This window comes from Solanum dulcamara, chromosome 8 (assembly GCF_947179165.1).
Source record: "Solanum dulcamara chromosome 8, daSolDulc1.2, whole genome shotgun sequence".
In the NCBI taxonomy this organism is placed as follows: domain Eukaryota; kingdom Viridiplantae; phylum Streptophyta; class Magnoliopsida; order Solanales; family Solanaceae; genus Solanum; species Solanum dulcamara.
The window spans coordinates 49,718,001-49,738,580 of NC_077244.1; the positions used below are offsets into that span (position 1 = coordinate 49,718,001).

At 37.6% G+C, this 20,580-nt stretch overlaps 1 protein-coding gene across 1 annotated transcript in view; it reads left to right on the forward strand.

Annotated features, from left to right (window-relative positions):
* The first annotated feature begins 11,580 nt into the window (after nt 1–11,580).
* The window catches only part of LOC129899929 (uncharacterized), a 28,792-nt gene continuing 19,792 nt past the window's right edge, over nt 11,581–20,580 (forward strand). The window contains exon 1 of the mRNA XM_055974925.1: nt 11,581–12,044. Coding sequence (XP_055830900.1) covers nt 11,581–12,044 — 464 coding nt within the window. The remainder of the gene's footprint in view (nt 12,045–20,580) is intronic.

Sequence of the window (20,580 nt, forward strand, 5' to 3'; positions counted from 1 at the left end):
TCATTTCCACCACTCTTTCCCAAACCTTCATAGTATGACTTAGCAATTTGATACCCATGTAGTTATTACAATTTTTGATATCACCCTTATTCTTGTACAACGAAACCATTGTACTCCACCTCCATTCATCGGGAATTCTTGCCGTCTTAAGAATTGCATTGAATTCCTAATGGGCGTTTAATCTAATTCCCTAGGTTATAGAAAGTTGACCTTCTTTCTTTTGGCTCTAGTGAAAAAAATACGAGATACCCCCTCCGTCCCATATTAGTTGATCACATTTTATTTTATAGGATGCTTAAGAAATTATAAATAAGAATATAATTTTACTAATTCACTCCTTAAGAAAATTCCTGAAAAATTTACAAACAAATGTGAACACTTTTAAAAAAAATTAATTGCAAGGGTAATATGAATAAAAAATTAATTAATGCTTTCTTAATTTAGTTAAGTCGACAACTAATATGGAATAATTATTTTTAGTATAATGATCAACTAATATGGGACGGAGGGAATAGTAAGTAATATTCATCAATTATAGAAATACAAAAAAGGGTAGTGAATTCTATATAACTTTGTTTTGTTAACCTTTTCATGGAGAGTTAAATGGTTGTTGGTTATAGATAGTATCTCATATGGTCATTTCAAGGGTAGTTCTCTCACAAAGTCACTCAATTTTGTTTTATAACTCAAAAGTCATTCAATCATTGTTTTTCACTTAGAAAGTTACTCACCAATTTAAATGATTTTTTTCACTAAATTTTGTTGAAATGAAATTTTTAAATAAAAGAATGCACTACCCATTCCCTTCCGTCTTCCCCATTTGGCACAATACACATATTTAACATGCACAAATTTGATTATTTGTAGTTTTTGGTTCATGATTTTTTTATGTTTAAATCTTTAACCTCCTTATGGGAAACGGGTATAATAAATTGACATGAAATTAAACCAAACGGTGGATATATATAGGAAACAATTATCTAAATACACATCTTATTTTATCATAATCTCTAAAATCCCTTTCATTGTTTTTTAAAAATAAAAATCTCCTCTCGGATACATCACCCCTCTCGTTGATACATCCCTATCCCCCTATCAGATACATCCCTCCCCTCTCTGATACATCCCTCCACTCTCGGATACATCTCTTCGCTATTTATCCACATATCTATTGATGTATCTGGAAGTCCAGTGATCTATCTTAAATCCATAAATTTTAAGGGATTTTGTAATTTGATAAAGAGTAGGAAAATAATGTAATTAGCTATTAACACAATTCATATATATATATATATATATATATATATATATATATATATATGAATTGTGTGCCATACTTTTGGCCGAAAAAGGGTAAAAATCTAACAAAAAAGTAGCTATATATAGCGATTTGTTTTCTGGGTCAAATAAATGTTTTAAGTCAGAAAGACATGCACCATATATTACTGCATATTTCAAGATAGAAAGGTTTCATCAATATCCTCTTCATCCACCAAGAAAAATAAGTAAAAACATACAATCAACAAGAAGAAGGAACAAAAACTAACTGGTTACGTTATGGGACCATATATTAGTGCCAAATCCCTAGGCAGATCATAGAAATGCACATGGAAGACGTCTATATAATATATATTGCCAGTGATTTAATTTGCGTCTCCTTGGAAGATCATGTGGGCTTTTCTTGTGGCTGTTATAACTAACCACATTATTAATAGTAGCCACCATTTGCAAATTTGTGTCTTCTTTGATATCTTTAATTATGTATTAACAACTAGTACCTAGTTGTTGGGTTCAAATAATATCATTTGAACAGTACTTGGTTAATATTTTATTTTTATTTTTTGGTAGAAAATCAGTCGCACCAAGTGACTGATTATAATTAACTTGAAATTTACAATTTTAAAAAGTCGAGTTTCTCATAAGCATGTGGACTCTACCTGTTCACTTTGAGATCAATTCAAATATTAAAGTTGCAGTAAATTTAAAACGAATACAATTTTATTAAATACATATATATTTTTTTTTTATAGATATATAATTACATATAATCCGAATCAAAATTAATAAATCAAATACACGAATACGCTATAAATTTGTCTTGGGCACAATTATTTTCACATAGTATGAGAGAAGTCCTCTTGAGGATCGATGTGAAAATCAAACCTATTGAGCATTTTTATCATTATATATCGTCATTAGTTGGTTCTTGTAACGACTTGTCCTCCTCATTAGGAATAGGCCAATGGGGAAGGATTTCAGGTCAGAACACTTCGGGTAGTAACTTCGGAAAAACTTAGCCTAGGCCAGACTTGGACAAATTATGAGTCAGGTGAAGTCTAGGGTGATGATGTGAATGATGAGAGGTCAAATCTCTAATTTTATTGGACATGCTTATAGCCAAGACGATAGGAGCAATTACGGCTTCGCGGAATTTCATTCGAGTGAGTAAAACTCCTGGAATCGAAGTTGGCGTGAAGGGTATATTTTAATATGTCCTTGGAAGGGGGTGTGTTGTGAAATGGGGGTTTGGAGCACAAACTCTGAGCTCACTTTTTTCACATATCCCGCCAGAGCGGGATTATTTTCACCGAAGCGGTGCAGTCGTGACTAAAGTCGTGACAAAGTCCATAAACAGTCTTTTTTCACAAAATCAATTTTTAAGACTTTGAGGGGTGACATAGGGCGAATTCTATGAATTTTCCACAGATTTCCACGCTTACGATAAGAATTTTACTCCCTAAATTCATACTTTGATTCCTAGAATCTAGAAAGTATGGTTGGTAATTATTGAGGGAGGGTTTGAACTGAAGCTAATGGTGGAAAATAGCCCTAGGGTGGGGTTAGGATCATGGGTTTGGCCTAGGGTGTGAATTGTGTTATATTTCATGATACTTAGGTCATTGTGTTGATCCTTTATATGTATTTACTGTTTTTTAGATCAAGAACGAGAAGAACGAACCCGTAAAGGGAAGACTCTTGCATTGTAAGGTTGTTGAAGCTTGAATTTGAGGTAGGTGATGGTCTAGTTTCCTGTATGTGTTTCATATAATTATTAAATTACTTCATGATATGCATGTATGTATATGAATAGGGAAACATGCTAGATTATGTGTGAAATGATCACTTGTTGGCCTATTTTTGTGATGAACATGTTCTTGGTGATATAAATGCGTTAAATACTGAATGTAATTGTGATTGTGGTATGCTTGAATCGAGTGTCATATTCCGAGACATATTTGGATCGGGTGTCACGTTCTGATACAAAGTTGATTATTTGTAGATCCCCTGAGAGGACCTTTGTGTGAAGTTATAGTATGTGGAGGGTATTGAGTTGTAATATTGGTGATTATAGTTGAACTTGAGATTAGTTGACTTATTTTGTATATGTATATGCCTATTGTGTTGAATTTACTTGTCCATGATCCGCTTACTAGCTTACTGTGTGATCCTACTAGTACACCATTATTTTTGTGTATTGATACTACTCTTGATTTGTCATTTTGTTTAGTACATGGCATATTCAGTCGGTTGCAGAGAGACCTCGGTTAGAAGAATGAGCTTGTTCGAGTTCAAGGGCGAGCTATTTGTTTCAAGCTGTCATGGACTCTTCTATATTCTAGTCTCTTTTCCAGAACTAAGATTTCAGACATTGTTTTAGTATTATGACTTGGTTTTTGGGAGTGTTTCCCTTTTTATATTGACTATTAGTTAGAGTTTTTGTATGGACGACTTTCAATTCCTAGGATGTGTTTACTTCCCCCTAATTTGGGTTGCTAACTAGTTGGTTTCTGAGTTTATGGAAACTCAGCATTTATCTTTGATTTAAACCTGCTTCCACATCTTTAAGATTGTATATACATTGCGATTATTGTTGTTGGGCTATTAGAATAGTTCTCCCACTAGAGAGTTAAAGTGGGTGCCAGTCACGATATATCGGGGCGTGACAAAATTGATATTAGAGCCAGATTCGTTGATCTCGTCATATCAAAATGCGTCTAGTAGAGTCTTGTGGAATGGTATGGAGACTTCTATACTTTTCTTCGAGAGGTTATAGGAATTTAAGAAAAGTTTCATTATTTTCTTTCTTTCGTGCTATAACTTGATTTTAATTGTTATCTAGCAATTCATATTGGTATCTAACCTCTTTCAATCTCGTGTCCGCAGATGGTCCATACTCGTTATTACAGTGTCAGGCACGTAGCTCTAGTAGAGCCAGAACAAAAGTTAGAAAATCAAGGGTGTGGTAGAAGAAGAGGCAGGAGAGGGAGGCGAGGCAGGGGAAGAAGAAGAGCAACACCTGCCAGGGTGGAGATTCCTATTGAGGAGGTACTGGTAGATGAGTCCCCTCCTGCTCTCCAGAATGAGTTAAAGGGAGAGAAAGACGCTAGAGAAGGACAAGAGCAGGTTGAACATAAAAAGGATGCTCAAACTGGGGCTGCTGGTATTCCCCATCTAGATCCAATAATAGCTCAGTAGATCATGGCCTTCCTGAGTGGGCTGGCTGGCACTGATACCATCCCCACCATGCCTACAACACTTGCTCTTATTACTCATTCTTTTGCTGCTGCAACTCAGCCTGCAGATGAGGTGGTAGGCATAAATGCATTTTTTAGGCCACTAATGGGTCCTGTGATGACTAGTACTGAGCATGAAATGCTCACCAAGTTCTTCAAACTCAAATCTCCATTCTTCTATGATACTAAAAATGAAGATGCCTATGAATTTATTTTTGATTGCTATGAGAGGTTTCACAAGCTGGGTGTAGTGTATTATCATGGAGTGGAGTTTGTGACCTTCCATCTACAGGGTGAGGCCAAGAAGGCTTATGTGGAGTGTCGTTCATCTGTGTTTCCCCCACTCACTTGGGTTCAGTTCCGTGTTCTGTTCTTGGAAAAGTATGTGTCCCGTACTTTGAGGGACAGAAAGAAGGATGAGTTTATATCCCTTGAGCAGAAGGGTTATCAGTGGTTGCTTATGAGGCCAAGTTTCATGCTTTGTCCAGGTATGCTACTCAGCTAGTCACTACAGAGGAGGATATGATCAGGTTGTTACAAGTACTTTCTGTCCATATGACTTTGTCTGGCAAGAGTTTCAATAAAGTCACAGATTTTGTTAAGAAGATGGAAGGTGTAATGAAAGATGGGAAAGTCAAAGCTTTGGATAATAAGACCAAGAGTACAAGTAACTTCCAGGGATCATATTCTAGAGGGTCAGGCAGACCGGTGGTTGTAGCCCGACCAATTCAGTCAGAACTACCCGCTTCTACTGGCAGTTTTTTAGGTACTCCATAGCAACATTTGGCCCATGAGGGTCAGGGAGCATTATTTCTAGGTAGTCATCCGTCCTTTGATCGCGGTTGTTTTAATTGAGGAAAGAAGAGCCATATACGAAGGGAGAACCCTCACCCCCGCAGGACAATTTCATCCACATAACAGGCTAGAGTAGTTGCCCTAGTGGCTGGAGGGAGCGATGGTAGAGGATGTCCACAGGTTAGGCGATGAGACAATTCAAAAGGCCGTGGGAGATGAGGTAATGGTAGTGAAGGTCGAGGAATAGCCCATCTAGGTAGGGAGGTAGCCCATCAGGATGATCGAGCTTAGTTTTTTGCATTTTTGGGTAAGACCGAAGAAGAGGCATCGGACGTAGTTATCATAGGTACTATTCTTGTCTGTGACTGGATGTCTACTATTTTATTTGTGTAATGACCTGTCCCCGTCATTAGGAATAGGTCAATGGGAAAGGATTTTAGGTAACTTCAAAAAATTTGAACCTAGGCTAGATTTGGACGATTTCTAAGTCAGGTGAAGTCTAGGGCGATCATGTGAACTATGGAAGGTAAAATCTATGATTTTATTGGACAGGCTGATAGCCAAGCTGATATGGAGCATTTACGGCTTCACAAAATTGTATTCGGGAGAGTAAAACTCTCAATCAAATTTGGCATGAAAGGTATAATTTTAATACATTTTTGGAAGGGGTGTGTTATCAAATAGGGGCTTGGAGCATGAACTTCGAGCTCACTATTTCCATATATCCCACTAGAGTGGAATTATTCTAGTTAGAGCGGGCAGACAGAGCGGAACAATCACGGCTAAGTTGTGAAGAAGTCCAGAAATGATCTTTTTCTATAAAATCAGTTTTTAAAACTTCAAGAGGCGACCTGGGGTGAATTCTACTAATATCTCATGGATTTTCACAGCTAAGGTAAGGTTTTTACTCCCTAGATTCATACTTTGATTCCTAGAAACTAGAAAGTATGGGTGGTAATTATTAGGGGAGGGTTTGAACTAAAAATCTATGGTGGCAATTAGCCCTAGGGTAATGTTAGGGTCAAGGGTTGACCTAGGGTGTGGAATTATGTTATATTTTATGATAGTTGGGCCATTGTGTTGATCCTTTATATGTATTTACTATTTTCAAGACCAAGAATGAGAAGAACAAACCTCGAAAGGAAAGACTCTTTCATTGTAAGGTTGTTGAAGCTTGAATTTGAGGTAGGTGATAGTCTAGTTTCTCGTATGTATTTCATAAACTTGTTAAATTTCTTCATGATATGCATTTATGTATATAAATAGGGAAACATGCTAGATTATGTATGAAATGATCACTTACTGGCCTATTTGTGTGATGAACCTGTTCTTGGTGATATAAATACTATAAATACTGAATGTATTTATGATTGTCGTACCTTTGGATTAGTGTCACGTTCTGACACATAGTTTGGATTGAGTGTCACATTCTGACACACATTTGGATCAGATGTCACATTCCAACACATAATTGGATTGGGTGTCACGTTCCGACACAAAGTTGATTGCTTGAAGGTCCCTTGAGAGGACCTTGGTACGAAGTTATAACATGTGGAAGTTATTGAGTTGTGACATTATTGAATAATAGTTGAACTTGAGAGTAGTTGACTTATTCTGTATATATATATATGCCTATTATGTTGAATTTACTTGTCTATGTTCGCTTACTGGCTAATTGCGTGATCCTACCAGTATATTGTTGTCTTTGTGTACTGATACTACTCTTGTTCTGCCTTTTTGTTGAGTACAAGGCATATTCAGCTGGTTGCAGAGAGATCTCGGTTGGAAGATTAGAAGTTTGTTCAAAGTCTAAGGGTGAGCAATTTTGTCATGCTGCCGTGGACTTTTCCTTTAATCTCATTCCTTCTTTTAGGACTCAGATGTTTAGACACTATTTTAGTATTTTAACTTCTATTTGGGGAGTGTTTCCTCTTTTCTTACATTAATACTAATTAGAGTTTTGGTATAGACGACTTTAAGTTCCTAGGATGTATTGGTTTCTGCATTTTCGTAGTTATTAAAATTTTTAGCTGAGTTTATGGGAACTCAGTATTAATTTTTTTTATATTCCTTGTTCTACAAGGTTTTTAATATTTATTTCTTAAGTTGATAAGCTAGTCCGTAGAAATAGTTCTTCCACTGGAATGAGTATTGTAGGTGCCAGTTACAGCGGGTCGGGGTCATGACAAAGTTGGTATCAGAGTGTGGGTTCATTGATCTCATCTTACCGAAATGAGTCTAGTAGAGTCTTGCAGAACGGTGCAGAGATGTCTGTACTTTTCTTTGAGAGGCTACAGGATTTTAGGAAAAATATCACTTTCTTCTTTCCTTCGTGCTATAACTTGATTCTAATAGGTATCTGGTGATCAAAATTGGTATCTAATAGGTTTTACTCTCTTGTCTACAGATGGTTAACACACATTTTAACGATGTCAGGACAGTAGCTCCAGTTGTGCCCGAAAAAAAGCCAGTTGTTCGAGGGCATGGCAGAGGGAGAGGCAGGAGAGATAAGAGAGGTAGGGGCAGAGAAAAGGCAACACCTTCCAGAGTAGAGGTCCATATTGAAGAGGTACGATAGGTGAGGCCCCTCCTTCTCCCCATAATGAGTTCAAGGGATAAGTGCAGGCTGGAGGAGAGTAGTAGTAGGCTAAATAAGAGGAGGATAACCAAATTGAGGCTGATGGTATTCCCCCTCTAAACCTAATTTTAGTCCAGCATATCATGGCTTTCATGAGTGGCTTAGCTGGCACGGGTGCCATCTCCACCATGCCTGTAGCACCGGCTCCTGCTGATCTTTTGCTTGCTGTAGTTCTGCCAACAAATAGGTTGGTAGGCACAAATATTTTCTTCAGGCCATTGATGGGTGCGATAATGATGGGTACTGAGCATGACATGCTTACTAAGTTTTTCAAACTCAAACCTCTAGTTTTCTATAGTACTGAAAATGAGATGACTACTAGTTTATTCTTGATTTCTATGAGAGGCTGCATAATCTGGGTATAGTATATTAGTATGGAGTGGAGTTTGTGACTTTTTAGCTGTAGGGTAAGGCCAAGCAGCGATGGAGGGCCTATGTGGAGTGTCGTTCGCCTATGTTGGCTCCACTCATTTGGGCTTAGTTCTATGCTCTGTTTCTAGAGAAGTATGTGCCCTGTACCTTAAGGGATAGAAAGAAGGACAAATTTATATCCCTTGAGCAGGGAGGGTTATCAGTGGCTGCTTATAAGGCTAAATTTGATGAACTGTCCAGGTACGCTACTCAACTGGTCACTACTATGGACAAGAGGGTCAGTTTACTTGTGAAGGGGTTGAACCCCAAGTTATAGGTACTTTCTGTTCATATGACTTAGTCCAGAAGGAGTTTCAATGAAGTCATAAACTTTATTAAGAAAGTTGAAGGGGTGAGGAAGGATGGGCAAGCCAAGACTTTGGTTAAAAGGCCCAAGAATGCAGGTAACTTCCAGGGATCCTATTCTATAGGGTCAAGTAGGTCGGTGATTGCTGCCTGACTAATTCAGTCAGCATTGGCCACTTCCACTGGCAATTTTTTAGGTACTCTACAACAGCATCAGGCCCATGAGGGTCAGGGAGAATCATTCCCAAGTAGAGTTTCGTCTTTTAATCACATCTGTTTTAGCTATGGAGAGCTGGGCTATATACGGAGGGAGTGACCTTACCTCTACGGGATAGTTTCAGCACCCCAACAGGCGCGAGTAGTGGTCCCAACAGCTGGAGGGACTAGTGGCAGAGGATGTCCACAAAGTGGGTGAGGAGAAAATTTGAGAGGCAGTGAGAGCCGAGGCAGTAGTAGTGCAGGTCAAAGAGTAGTCCAGCCAAAAAGAAATATGGTCCATCAGGATGTTCGGGCTCAGTTTATGATTCCCGGGCAAAACTGAGGCAGAGACATCTGATGCAGTTATCACATGTACTATTCTTGTCTGTAACTGAATGTCTACTATTTTATTTGATCCAGATTCCACTTATTCCTATGTGTCTATAAGATATGCCTTGGGTTTTAATGCATTGTGTGATATATTGGATGCCCTTATTTATGTTTCTACCCCTATTGTAGAGTCACTCATAGTCACTCATGTGTATCATTTTTATTTTGTTGTGTTTATGGGATACCAGACTTAGGTTGACATAGTGATCCTAGATATGATAGATTTTGATGTGATATTAGGCCTAACTTGGTTATCCTCTTACTTTATGGTACTTAATTACAATGCAAATAATGTGGCTCTAGAGATCTCGGGGAGGGAAAAGGGTAAAGTGGGAAGGAATGTACAATCCTAAGCCAGCTAAGGTCATATCCTTTCTCCAGGCTAGAAAAATGGTAGGGAAAGGTTGTTTGGCTTATTTGTCCCATATCCAGAATGTGGAAGTAGAGTCTCCTTCTTTTGAGTCTATTCTAGTAGTGTGTGAGTTTTCAAAAGTTTTCTCTTCAGACTTGCCTGGTATGCCTCCTGATCGAGACATAGATTTCTGCATTGACTTAGAGCTGGGTACCCATCCAATTTCCATTCTCCCCTACCATATGGTTGCAGTGGAGTTGAGAGATCTTATGACTCATATTCAGGAAATTCTTGACAAGGGGTTCATTCGTCCTAGTGCTTCCCCTTGGGATGCTCCGGTGTTGTTTTTCTAGAAAATTAATGGTAGTTTGAGAATGTGCATTGACTATCGATAGCTGAATAAGGCCATCATCATAAATAAATATTTCTTGCCTTGTATTGATGACCTTTTTGACCAGTTACAAAGTGCTTTAGTCTTTTTAAAGATTGATCTTAGGTCTGGGTATCGTCTGTTGAAAATTAGGACTGAGGATATGCCCAAAATAGCTTTTAGGACCAGGTATGGGCACTATGAATTTTTAGTAATGTCATATGGGTTGACCAATGCACCTACAACTTTTATGAGTTTGATGAATGGGGTGTTCAAACTATTTTTGGATTCAATTGTGATAGTGTTTATAGATGATATATTGATGTATTCAAAGAGTGAACAGGAACATGCAGATCATCTTCAAATTGTGTTGGGTGTTTTGGGAAGACAAAAATTATCTCCGAAATTTTCTAAGTGTGAATTTTGGTTATCTTCACTTGCCTTTTTGGGACATGCTGTTTTAAAAGAAGGGGTAATAGTGGACCTACAGAAGATTGAGATAAGAATTGGGCTAGGCCCAGCTCTGTGACAGAGGTTAGAAGTTTTGTGAGGTTGACCTGTTACTATTGTCAGTTGATGAAAACCTTTGCTTCTATTGCTACTCACTTGACCAGGTTGACTAAAAAGGAAGTACCATTCGAGTGGACTGACAAGTCTGAAGAGATCTTGTAAAAACTCAAAACTCTATGACCACAACACCAATTTTGACCTTATTGGTTGAAGGTAAAAATTTCATTATTTATTGTGATGCTTTTGTGGTTTGGGTGCTGTGTTAATGAAGGATAATAATTTTATAGCATATGTTTCATGATAATTGAAGGTGCATGGGAGAAACTACCCGACTCATGACTTGGAGTTAACAGCGGTAGTGTTTGCACTAAAAATCTGGTGATATTATTTGCACGGTGTCAAGTGTGAGGTTTTTTATTGATCACCACTTCTTACAATATGTGTTCACTCAGAAGGACTTGAATTTGAGATAGCGAAGGTAGATAGAGTTTCTTAAGGACTATGATGTCACTATCATGTACCATTCAAGCAAGGATAATGTAGTAGCAGATGCATTGAGCAGGAAACCGGTGAGCATGGGCAGTTTAGCTTGTTTGGGGACCCTTAAGCGACCCTTGGCTAGGAAATTTAGGTCTTGGAGGCCAGGTTCATGAGGCTAGCCGCCTCATAGAAAGGTGGGATAATGGTCGGAGTTGATCTAAGGCCCACTTTTAGTGAAGAGATCAAGACCAAGCTTTTTGAGGATGTATTCTTAAATGAAATGAGAGGGAAGGTGTTGATGGGCAAGGCTTCAGACTCAACACTAGATATAGGTGGGGTGCTTCATTTTAGGGGAAGGATTTGTGTTCCCCGATTAGATGGATTAATTCAAAAGATCATGTTTGAATCTAATGGTTCACGATACTCTATTAACCCTGGAGTGACTAAGATGTATCAAAACTTAAAATGGCTATATTGGTGGCTGGGTATGAAGAAAGACATAGCTAAATATGTAGCCAAGTGTAAGAACTGCCAACAGGTGAAGTATGAGCATCAAAGACCTGTAGGTTTGTTGCAAAGAATGCTCATTCCTGAATGAAAGTGAGAGAGAATAGCAATGGATTTTGTGGTGGGACTTTCTAAGACTTTGGAAAAGCATGACTCTATTTGGGTGGTGGTTGATAGATTAATGAAGTCAACACACTTCATTCTAGTTAGAGTGGATTACAATGCACAACAACTGGCCAGAATTTATGTGAAGAAGATTGTAAGATTGCACAGGGTGCCCCTTTCAATCATTTTAGACCGTGGTACGCAGTTCACTTCCAAATTTTGGGATAAGTTGCATGAAGAGTTGGGTATTCAACTCACTTTCAACACAACTTTATTGAGGGCGTGTGTTATTGACTTTGGGGAATATTGGGACAAGTTTTTGCCGTTGTGTGAGTCCTCCTACACTAATAACTACCACTTCAGTATTGATATGTTACCATTTGAATCCCTGTATGAGAAGGGATACAAGTCTCCCATAGGGTGGTTTGAAGATGGGAAAGTGGAGCTATTGTGGGTTGACTTAGTAAGGTATGCTCAAGATAAGGTAAGAAGCATCCAAGCTAAGCTTCTAGGGAATCAAAGTCGTTAGAAAGAGTATGCTGATCGAAAAGTAAGGGATATAACATTCGAGACTGGTGAGCAAGTACTTCTAAAAGTATCACCCATTAAAGAGGTGATGAGATTTGGCAAGAAGGGCAAACTCAGTCCTTGTTAGATTGGCCATTTTGAAATTCTTGATTAGGTAGGGTCAGTGGCGTATAGGCTGCCCTTACCACCTAGCTTTCCTGGAGTACACCCGATGTTCCATGTGTCTATGCTGAAAAAGTACCATGGGGATGGGGATTACATCATTAAATGGGATTCAATGTTATTAGACAAGGAACTTCAGTATGAAGAAGAGCCAGTTGTAACTCTTAATTGTGACATCCAGAAATTGAGGACTAAGGAGATCGATATGGTCAAAGTGCAATAGAAACATCATTCAGTAGAAGAAGCTACTTGGGAGATTGAGAAAGACATGCGAGACAGGTATCATCAACTGTTCGACGAAATAGGTACTACTCTATCTTTATTTTAGCCTTAATTTTCCTAGTTAGTCACTCGGGCACGAGTGATAGATAAATTAGTATCTATTGTAATGACCTATCTCCGTCGTTAGGAATAGGACAATGGAGAAGGATTTTGGGTCAAAAAACTTCGAGTAGTAACTTCAAAAAATTTGTGCCTAGGCCAGACTTGGATGAATTCTGTGTCAGATAAAGTCGAGGGAGTTCATGTGAAGGATGGAAGGTCAAATATATAATTGATTGGATAGGCCGATAGTAAAACGATATGGAGCATTCACAGTTTCGCGAAATCACATTTAGGCGAGTAAGACTCTTGGAATCAAATTTGGCGTGATGGGTATAATTTTAATACATCTTTGGAAGGGGTGTGTTGTGAAATAGGAGCTTGGAGCACAAAATCTGAGCTGAGTGTTTTCGTATATCCCCCTAGCGTGGATTATTCCTGCCAGAATGGGACCGCTAGAATGGGACAATCGTGAAAAAGTTCACCCATGGTCTTTTTCTGAAAAATTAATTTCTAAAATTTCAAGATGTGACGTAGGGCGAATTCTACAAATTTCCCACTGAATTCCAAGCTTAAGGTAAGGTTTTTACTTCCTAGATTCATACTTTGATTTCTAGAAACTAGAAAGTATGTGTGGTAATTTTTGGGGGAGGATTTGAACTTAAAATCTATGGTGGGAATTAGCCATAGGGTAAGGTTAGGATCAAGGGTTGGCCTAGGGTGTGAAATTATGTTATATTTTGTGATAATTAGGTTATTGTGTTGATCCTTTATATGTATTTATTATTTTCTAGACCAAACACTAGAAAAACGAACCCAAAAAAGAAAGGCTCTTGCATTGTAAGGTTGTTGAAGCTTGAATTGGAGGTAGCTGATGGTCTAGTTTCCCGTATATGTTTCATATACTTATAAATTGCTTCATGATATGCATGTATATATATAAATAGAGAAGCGTGCTAGATTATGTGTGGAATGATCACTTGCTGGCCTGTTTATATGATAAACTTGTTCTTGGTAATATAAATGTTGTAAATACTGAATGTATTTGTGATTTTGGTACCTTTGGATTGGGTGTCTTATTTTGACACATAATTTGGATCGGGTGTCACGTTCTGACATATAATTGGATTGGGTGTCACATTCCAATACAAAGTTGATTATTTGTAGGCCCCTTGAGAGGACCTTGGTGTGAAGTTATAGCATGTGGAAGCTATTGAGTTGTGATATTGCTTAATAATAATTGAACTTGAGATTGGTTAACTTATTCTGTATATGTATATGGCTATTGTGTTGAATTTACTTGTCTATGATCCACTTACTGGCTAACCGTTTGATCCTACCAATACACCATTGTATTTGCATACTGATACTATGCTCTTCCTTTTTATTGAGTACAGGGCATATTCAGTCGGTTGCGGAGAGACCTCGGTTGGAATATTAAAAGTTTGTTCAGTCTAAGGGTGATCTATTCTGTCATGCTGCTGTGGACTTTTCCATTAATCTTAGTCCTTTTTGGGGGACTTCGATGTTTAGACACTGTTTTAGTATTTTGACTTTTGTTTGGGGAGTATTTCCCTATTTTTATTGACACTGGTTAGTTTTTGGCACAGACGACTTTAAGTTCCTAGGATGTGTTGACTTCCGTATTTTCGTAGTTATTAAAATTATTGGCTAAGTTTATGGGATCTTAGTATGATTTTTCTAGTTATATTCCTTCTTCTGCAAGATTTTTAATATTCACTTCTTAAGTTGATAAGCTGGGCTGTAGAAATAGTTCTCCCACTAGAATAAGTATTATAGGTGCCAGTACCGGCGGGTCGGGGTCGTGACAATTTGATTTGGGTTCTACTTATTCTTTTATGTTTGTGAAATATGCCTTGGGTTTTGATGCAGTGTGTGATATATTGGATGCCTCTATTCATGTTTTTACCATTTTTGGAAAGTCAGTATTAGTCACTCATGTGTATCGTGCTTGTTTTGTTGTGTTTATGGGATACCAGACTTGGTTTAACTTAGTGATCTTAGACATGACAGATTTTGATGTGATCTTAGGCATGACTTGGTTGTCCTCCTACTTTGTTGTACTTAATTGTAATGCAAAAAATGTAGCTGTAGAGATCCCGGGGAGGGAAAGGTTAGAGTGGGATGGGGTGTACAAGTCTAAGCTAGCTAAGGTCATATCCTTTCTCCAGGCTAGAAAAATAATAGGGCAGGGTTGTTTTGCTTATGTGGCCCATATCCAGAATGTGGAGGTAGAGTCTTCTACCATTGAGTCTATTCTAGTAGTGTGTGAATTTTTGAAAGTTTTCCCCCCAGACTCGCCCGATATGCATCCTAACCTAGATATAGATTTCTGTATTGACTAGAGCTGGGTACCCATCCAATTTCCATTCCTTTTTACGGTATGGCTCCGGTAGAGTTGAGAGAGCTCAAGGTTTAGATTCAGGAGCTTCTTGATAAGGGGTTCATTCATCCTAGTGCTTCCTCTTGGGTTTCTCCTGTGTTGTTTATCAAGAAAAACAATGGTAGTATAAGAATGTGCATTGACTACCAACAACTGAATAAGGCCACCATCATAAATAAATGCCCTTTTCCTCGTATTGATGACCTTTTTGACTAGTTGCAAGTTTCTTCAGTCGATTGATATCAAGTCTGGGTATTATCAGCTGAAAATTAGCCTTGAGGATGTGCCCAAAACAGCTTTTAGGACTAGGTATGGGCAGTATGAATTTTTAGTAATGTCCTTTGGGTTGACTAATGCACATGCATTATTCATGAGTTTGATGAATGGGGTGTTCAAACCATTCCTGGATTTATTTGTGATAGTGTTTATAGACGATATATTGGTATATTCAAAGAGTGAACACGAGCATGCAAATCATCTTCGAATTATGTTGGGTGTTTTGGGAAGACAAAGATTGTATGCAAAATTATCTAAATGTGAATTTTGTGTACCTTCAGTTACCTTTTTAGGTCATTTTGTTTCAAAAGAAGGGGTAATGGTGGACCCATAAAAGATTGAGGCGGTTAAGAATAGGGCAAGACCCAGCTTTGTGACCGAGGTTAGGCGTTTTGTGGGGCTGGCCAGTTACTATCGCTAGTTTGTCAAAAAAATTGCTTCTATTGCTACTTACTTGACCAAGTTTACTGAAAAATGAAGTGCCATTCGAGTGGACTGACAAGTGTGAAGATAACTTCCAAAACCTCAAGACTCTTCTGACCACAACACCAATTCTGACCCTATCGGTGAAGGTAAAGACTTCATTGTTTATTGTGATTCTTCACATTCCAGTTTGGGTGTTGTGTTGATATAGGATAAGAATGTTGTAGCGTATGCTTTGGAACAATTGAATGTGCATGAGAGGAACTATCTGACTCATGACTTGGAGTTGGCAGCGGTAGTGTTTGCACCGAAAATCTGGAGACATTATTTGTACCGTGTAAAGTGTGAGGTTTTTACTGATCAACGCATCTTACAACATATATTCACCCAGAAGGACTTGAATTTGAGGCAGCCAAGGTGGATGGAGTTTCTTAAAGACTATGATGTCACTATCTAGTACCATCCAGGTAAGGCTAATATGGTAGTAGACGCATTGAGCCAGAAACCGATGAGCATGGGCAGTTTAGCTTATTTGGGGGCTCTTAAGTGGCCTCTGACTAGAGAGATTTAGGCCTTGGAGGCCAGGTTCATGAGACTAGGCATCTCAGAGAAAGGTGGGATAGTGGGCGGAGTTGATCTAAGGCCCACTTTTATAGAAGAGATTAAGATCAAGTAGTTTGGGGTAAGTTGCACGAAGAGTTGGGTAGTCAACTCACTTTCAGCCCAACTTTCCACCCATAGATAGACGGACAGTTAGAAAGGACTATCCAGGTGCTGGAAGATAAGTTGAGGGCGTGTGTTATAGACTTTGGGGGATATTGGGACAAGTTTTTGCTCTTGTGTAAGTTCTCCTACAATAATAGCTACCACTCCAATATTGATATGAAACCATTCGAAGCCCTATATGGGAGGGGATATAGGTCTCTGATAGGGTGGTTTGAAGCTGGGGAAGTGGAGTCATTAGGGATTGACTTAGTGAGGGATGCTCAAGATAATGTAAGAAGCATCTAAGCTAAGTTTCTAGCGGCTCAAAGTAGTCAGAAGGTGTACACTAACTGAAAAGTAAGGGATATGACATTCGAGGCTGGTGAGAAAGTACTTCTAAAAGTGTCACCCATTAAAGGGGTGATGAGATTTGGCAAGAAGGGCAAACTCAACCCTCGCTATATTGACCCTTTTTAAATTCTTGACTGAGTAGGGCTAGTGGAGCACATATTGTCTTTACCAGCTAGATTTTCTAGGGTACATCTGGTGTTTCAAGTGTCCATGCTGTAAAAGTACCATGGGGATAGGGATTGCATCATTAAATAGGACTCGATGTTATTAGATAAGGAACTTTAGTATGAGGAGGAGCCAGTTGCAATTCTTGATCGTGATGTACGGAAGTTGAGGACTAAGAAGATCAATATGGTTAAAGTGCAATGGAAATATCAATCGGTAGAGGAAGCTACTTGGGAGACTGAAAAAGACATGCGAGACAAGTATCCTTAACTGTTCGACGAAATAGGTACTACTCTATCTTTACTTTAGCCCTATTTTTCCTAGTTAGTCACTCAGGGACGAGCGATGGGTAAATTGGTATCTATTATAATAACCTATCCCCATCATTAGGAATAGGTCAATGGGGAAGGATTTCGGGTAAGAAATCTTCAGGTAGTAACTTCGAAAAAACTTAGCCTGGGCCAGACTTGGATGAATTCTGAGTCAGGTGAAGTCTAGGGTGATCATGTTAAATATGAGAGGTCAAATCTCTAATTTTATTGGACAGGATAATATCCAAGATGATACAAAATAATTACGGCTTCTCCGTATTGCATTCGAGCGAGTAAAACTCCCAGAATCGAAGTTGGCGAAAAGAGTATATTTTAATATATCCTTAGGAGGGGGGTTTGTTGTGAAATGGGTGCTTGGATCACAAACTATGAGCTCACATTTTTTTCATATCTCTCTAGAGCATGATTATTTTTGCCAGAGCAAGATGGGTCCCACTAGAGCGGGGTAGTCATGACTTAAGTAGTGACAAAAATAGTCATTTTTTGTAAAATCAGTTTCTAGGACTTTGAGAGGAGACCTAGAGAAAATTATATCAATTTTCCATGGATTTTCACGCTTAAGGTAATGATTTTACTTTCTACATTCATACTTTAATTTCTAGAACCTAGAAAGTATGGTTGATAATCATCGGGGGAGGATTTGAACTGACGCTAATCATGGAAAATAGCCCTAGGGTGGGGTTAGGATCATGGGTTTGGCCTAGGGTGTGAATTGTGTTATATTTCATTATAGTTAGGCCATTGTGTTGATCCTTTATATATATTTACTATTTTCTAGAACAAGAACGAGAAGAACGAACCCAAAAAGGGAAGGCTCTTGCGTTGTAAAGTTGTTGAAGCTTGAGTTTGAGGAAGGTGATGGTCTAGTTTCCCGTATGTGTTTCATATAATTGTTAAATTGCTTCATGATATTCATGTGTGTATATGAATAGGGAAACATGCTAGATTATGTGTGAAATGATCACTTGCTGGCCTGGTTTTATGATGAACCTATTCTTGGTGATATAAATGCTGTAAATATTGAATGTTATTGTGATTGTGGTATGATTGGATTGGGTGTCACATTCTAACACATATTTGGATCGACTGTCACATTCCGACACATAATTGGATCGAGTGTCATGTTCCGACACATATTTGAATTGGGTATCACATTCCGACACAAAGTTGATTGTTTGTAGATCCCCTAAGAGACTTTCATGTGAAGTTATAGTATGTGGAGGGTATTGAGTTGTAATATTACTGAAATATAGTTGAACTTGAGATTAGTTGTCTTATTTTGTATATGTATATGCCTATTGTGTTGAAGTTACTTGTCTATGATTCACTTACTAGCTAACGTGTGATCCCACCAGTAGACCATTATTTTTATATACTGATACTATCTTGCTCTTCCATTTTGTTGAGTACAGAGTATATTCAGCCGGCTGCGGAGAGACCTCGGTTAGAAGAGTGAGCTTGTTCGAGTTCAAGGGTAAGTTGTTTGTTTCAAGTTACCATTGACTCTTCTATGCTCTAGTCCCTTTTCTAGGACTAAGATTCCAGTCTCTGTTTTAGTATTATGACTTTGGTTTTAGGAGTATTTCCCTTCTTATATTGATTATTAGTTAGAGTTTTGGTACGAAGGACTTTCAGTTCCTAGGGTGTGTTTACTTCCGCATAATTTGGGTTGCTAACTAGTTGGTTTCTGAGTTTATGGGAACTCATCATTTATCTTTGATTTAAACCTTCTTCTGCATCTTTAAACTTGTGTATACATTACGATTTGTTGGGCTGTTAGAATGGTTCTCCCACCAGAGAGTTAGAGAGGGTGTCAGTCACGACGGATCGGGATCGTGATAGTTCTTCGCTCTATAGAACAATAAACTTATGCGACCGATCTTGTTTATACAAAAGGTTGTGTTTCAACAAACACATCTTATCATGAAAAGTCGCAAGTGACATCCAATCATGAAAGAACGTACTATTGTCTTTCAGGTAACATCCCTTTACGAAGTTGAAGACACTACTAAAATCAGTTCAAAATTTGAAGGACTCAATTTGATAGACAGGGTCGGTCATACAAGTCGATGGACAAACCAATACTGTCCATCAGTTTTCTTAATTTTTTTTAAAAAAATATTTTCAGGATTGATAAACAGGGTCGATTTGTCCATCGTTTTATTTTGCATCTTTTTGTGCAGATTACATTTACCGCGATAAAAATAGAATAACCAACGAACATAATTGTTATTTTTATATAATATATATTTTTTTAAAAATAAAGATAATAATAATATAAAAGTCAATTTATTCTAATCAAAACTGATGGACATGGTCGGTTTGTCCGTCCATTATTGGTCAAGTTAGGATCAACTCATTTAGTTAAAAAATCAACAAACTAACCGAACCCGTCCGTTGATTTTTTTAATTAGATAGCTTACACAGATAGGTTTTTCCCCCCTTTTTTTCTCTTTTCTCTTCTCTTCTCTCTCCGGCAATCACCCTACCTTCTGTCCACTGGCACACCTCCACGAGACCGGCTCTCCTCCATCAACCACCCCCATTCCTCCACCAGCATTTCCCCTCTATTTCTACTGTTTTAGCCCGAATTTTCAAGCTTAGGGTTTTAAAAATTTTCAATTAAATTGTTCATGTTATTGTTAGATTTTTCTGGTAGTTAAATTGTTAGATTTGTTTGTTAATTTGTCACATGCATTGTGAATATTATTATTATATTTTATTGTTACATTGTTAGATTCATTTTTACATATTGTTAAAATGATTAGATTTCAAATTGTTAATGTTATGGTTAGATTTCACTGTTAGTATTAGATTTAATTGGACGAATGTTATGTTCTTGAATATGAAAATTTGTTCATGTTTATTCTTGATATCATTCGAAATTGCTTATGAATTTAGAATTTGTGTTTCTTATTTAGAAAGTACTGTGGTTAATTTTAAGATATGTATATGCAATTTCCTTTGGTCAGAAAGATAATTACTTTGTTCATGTTTGTAAGATTTGATTTCATTCCCTTTGTAAAATTTCCCTTTGGTAGGAAAATATAAAATTGTTAGAAGACTTTTTTTTAGAAATTTAAACTTATAGATTGATTTAGAAATTGAAACTTAATGATTGAGTTAGAAGCAAAGTTAGAAAGTCATATTATTCACCACAATAGGAGATAAAATATCTTCATTTGTTAAATTATAATCTTTAAGTCTCCACTAATTCATACATTTTCTATTACTTATTCATCCAAAGTAAAACTTCGAAATTAATAATATTATCGAGAATTAAATTATAATAAAAGAAATTTACATATTAATTTAGTGGTGTATATGTTTTTTGTAA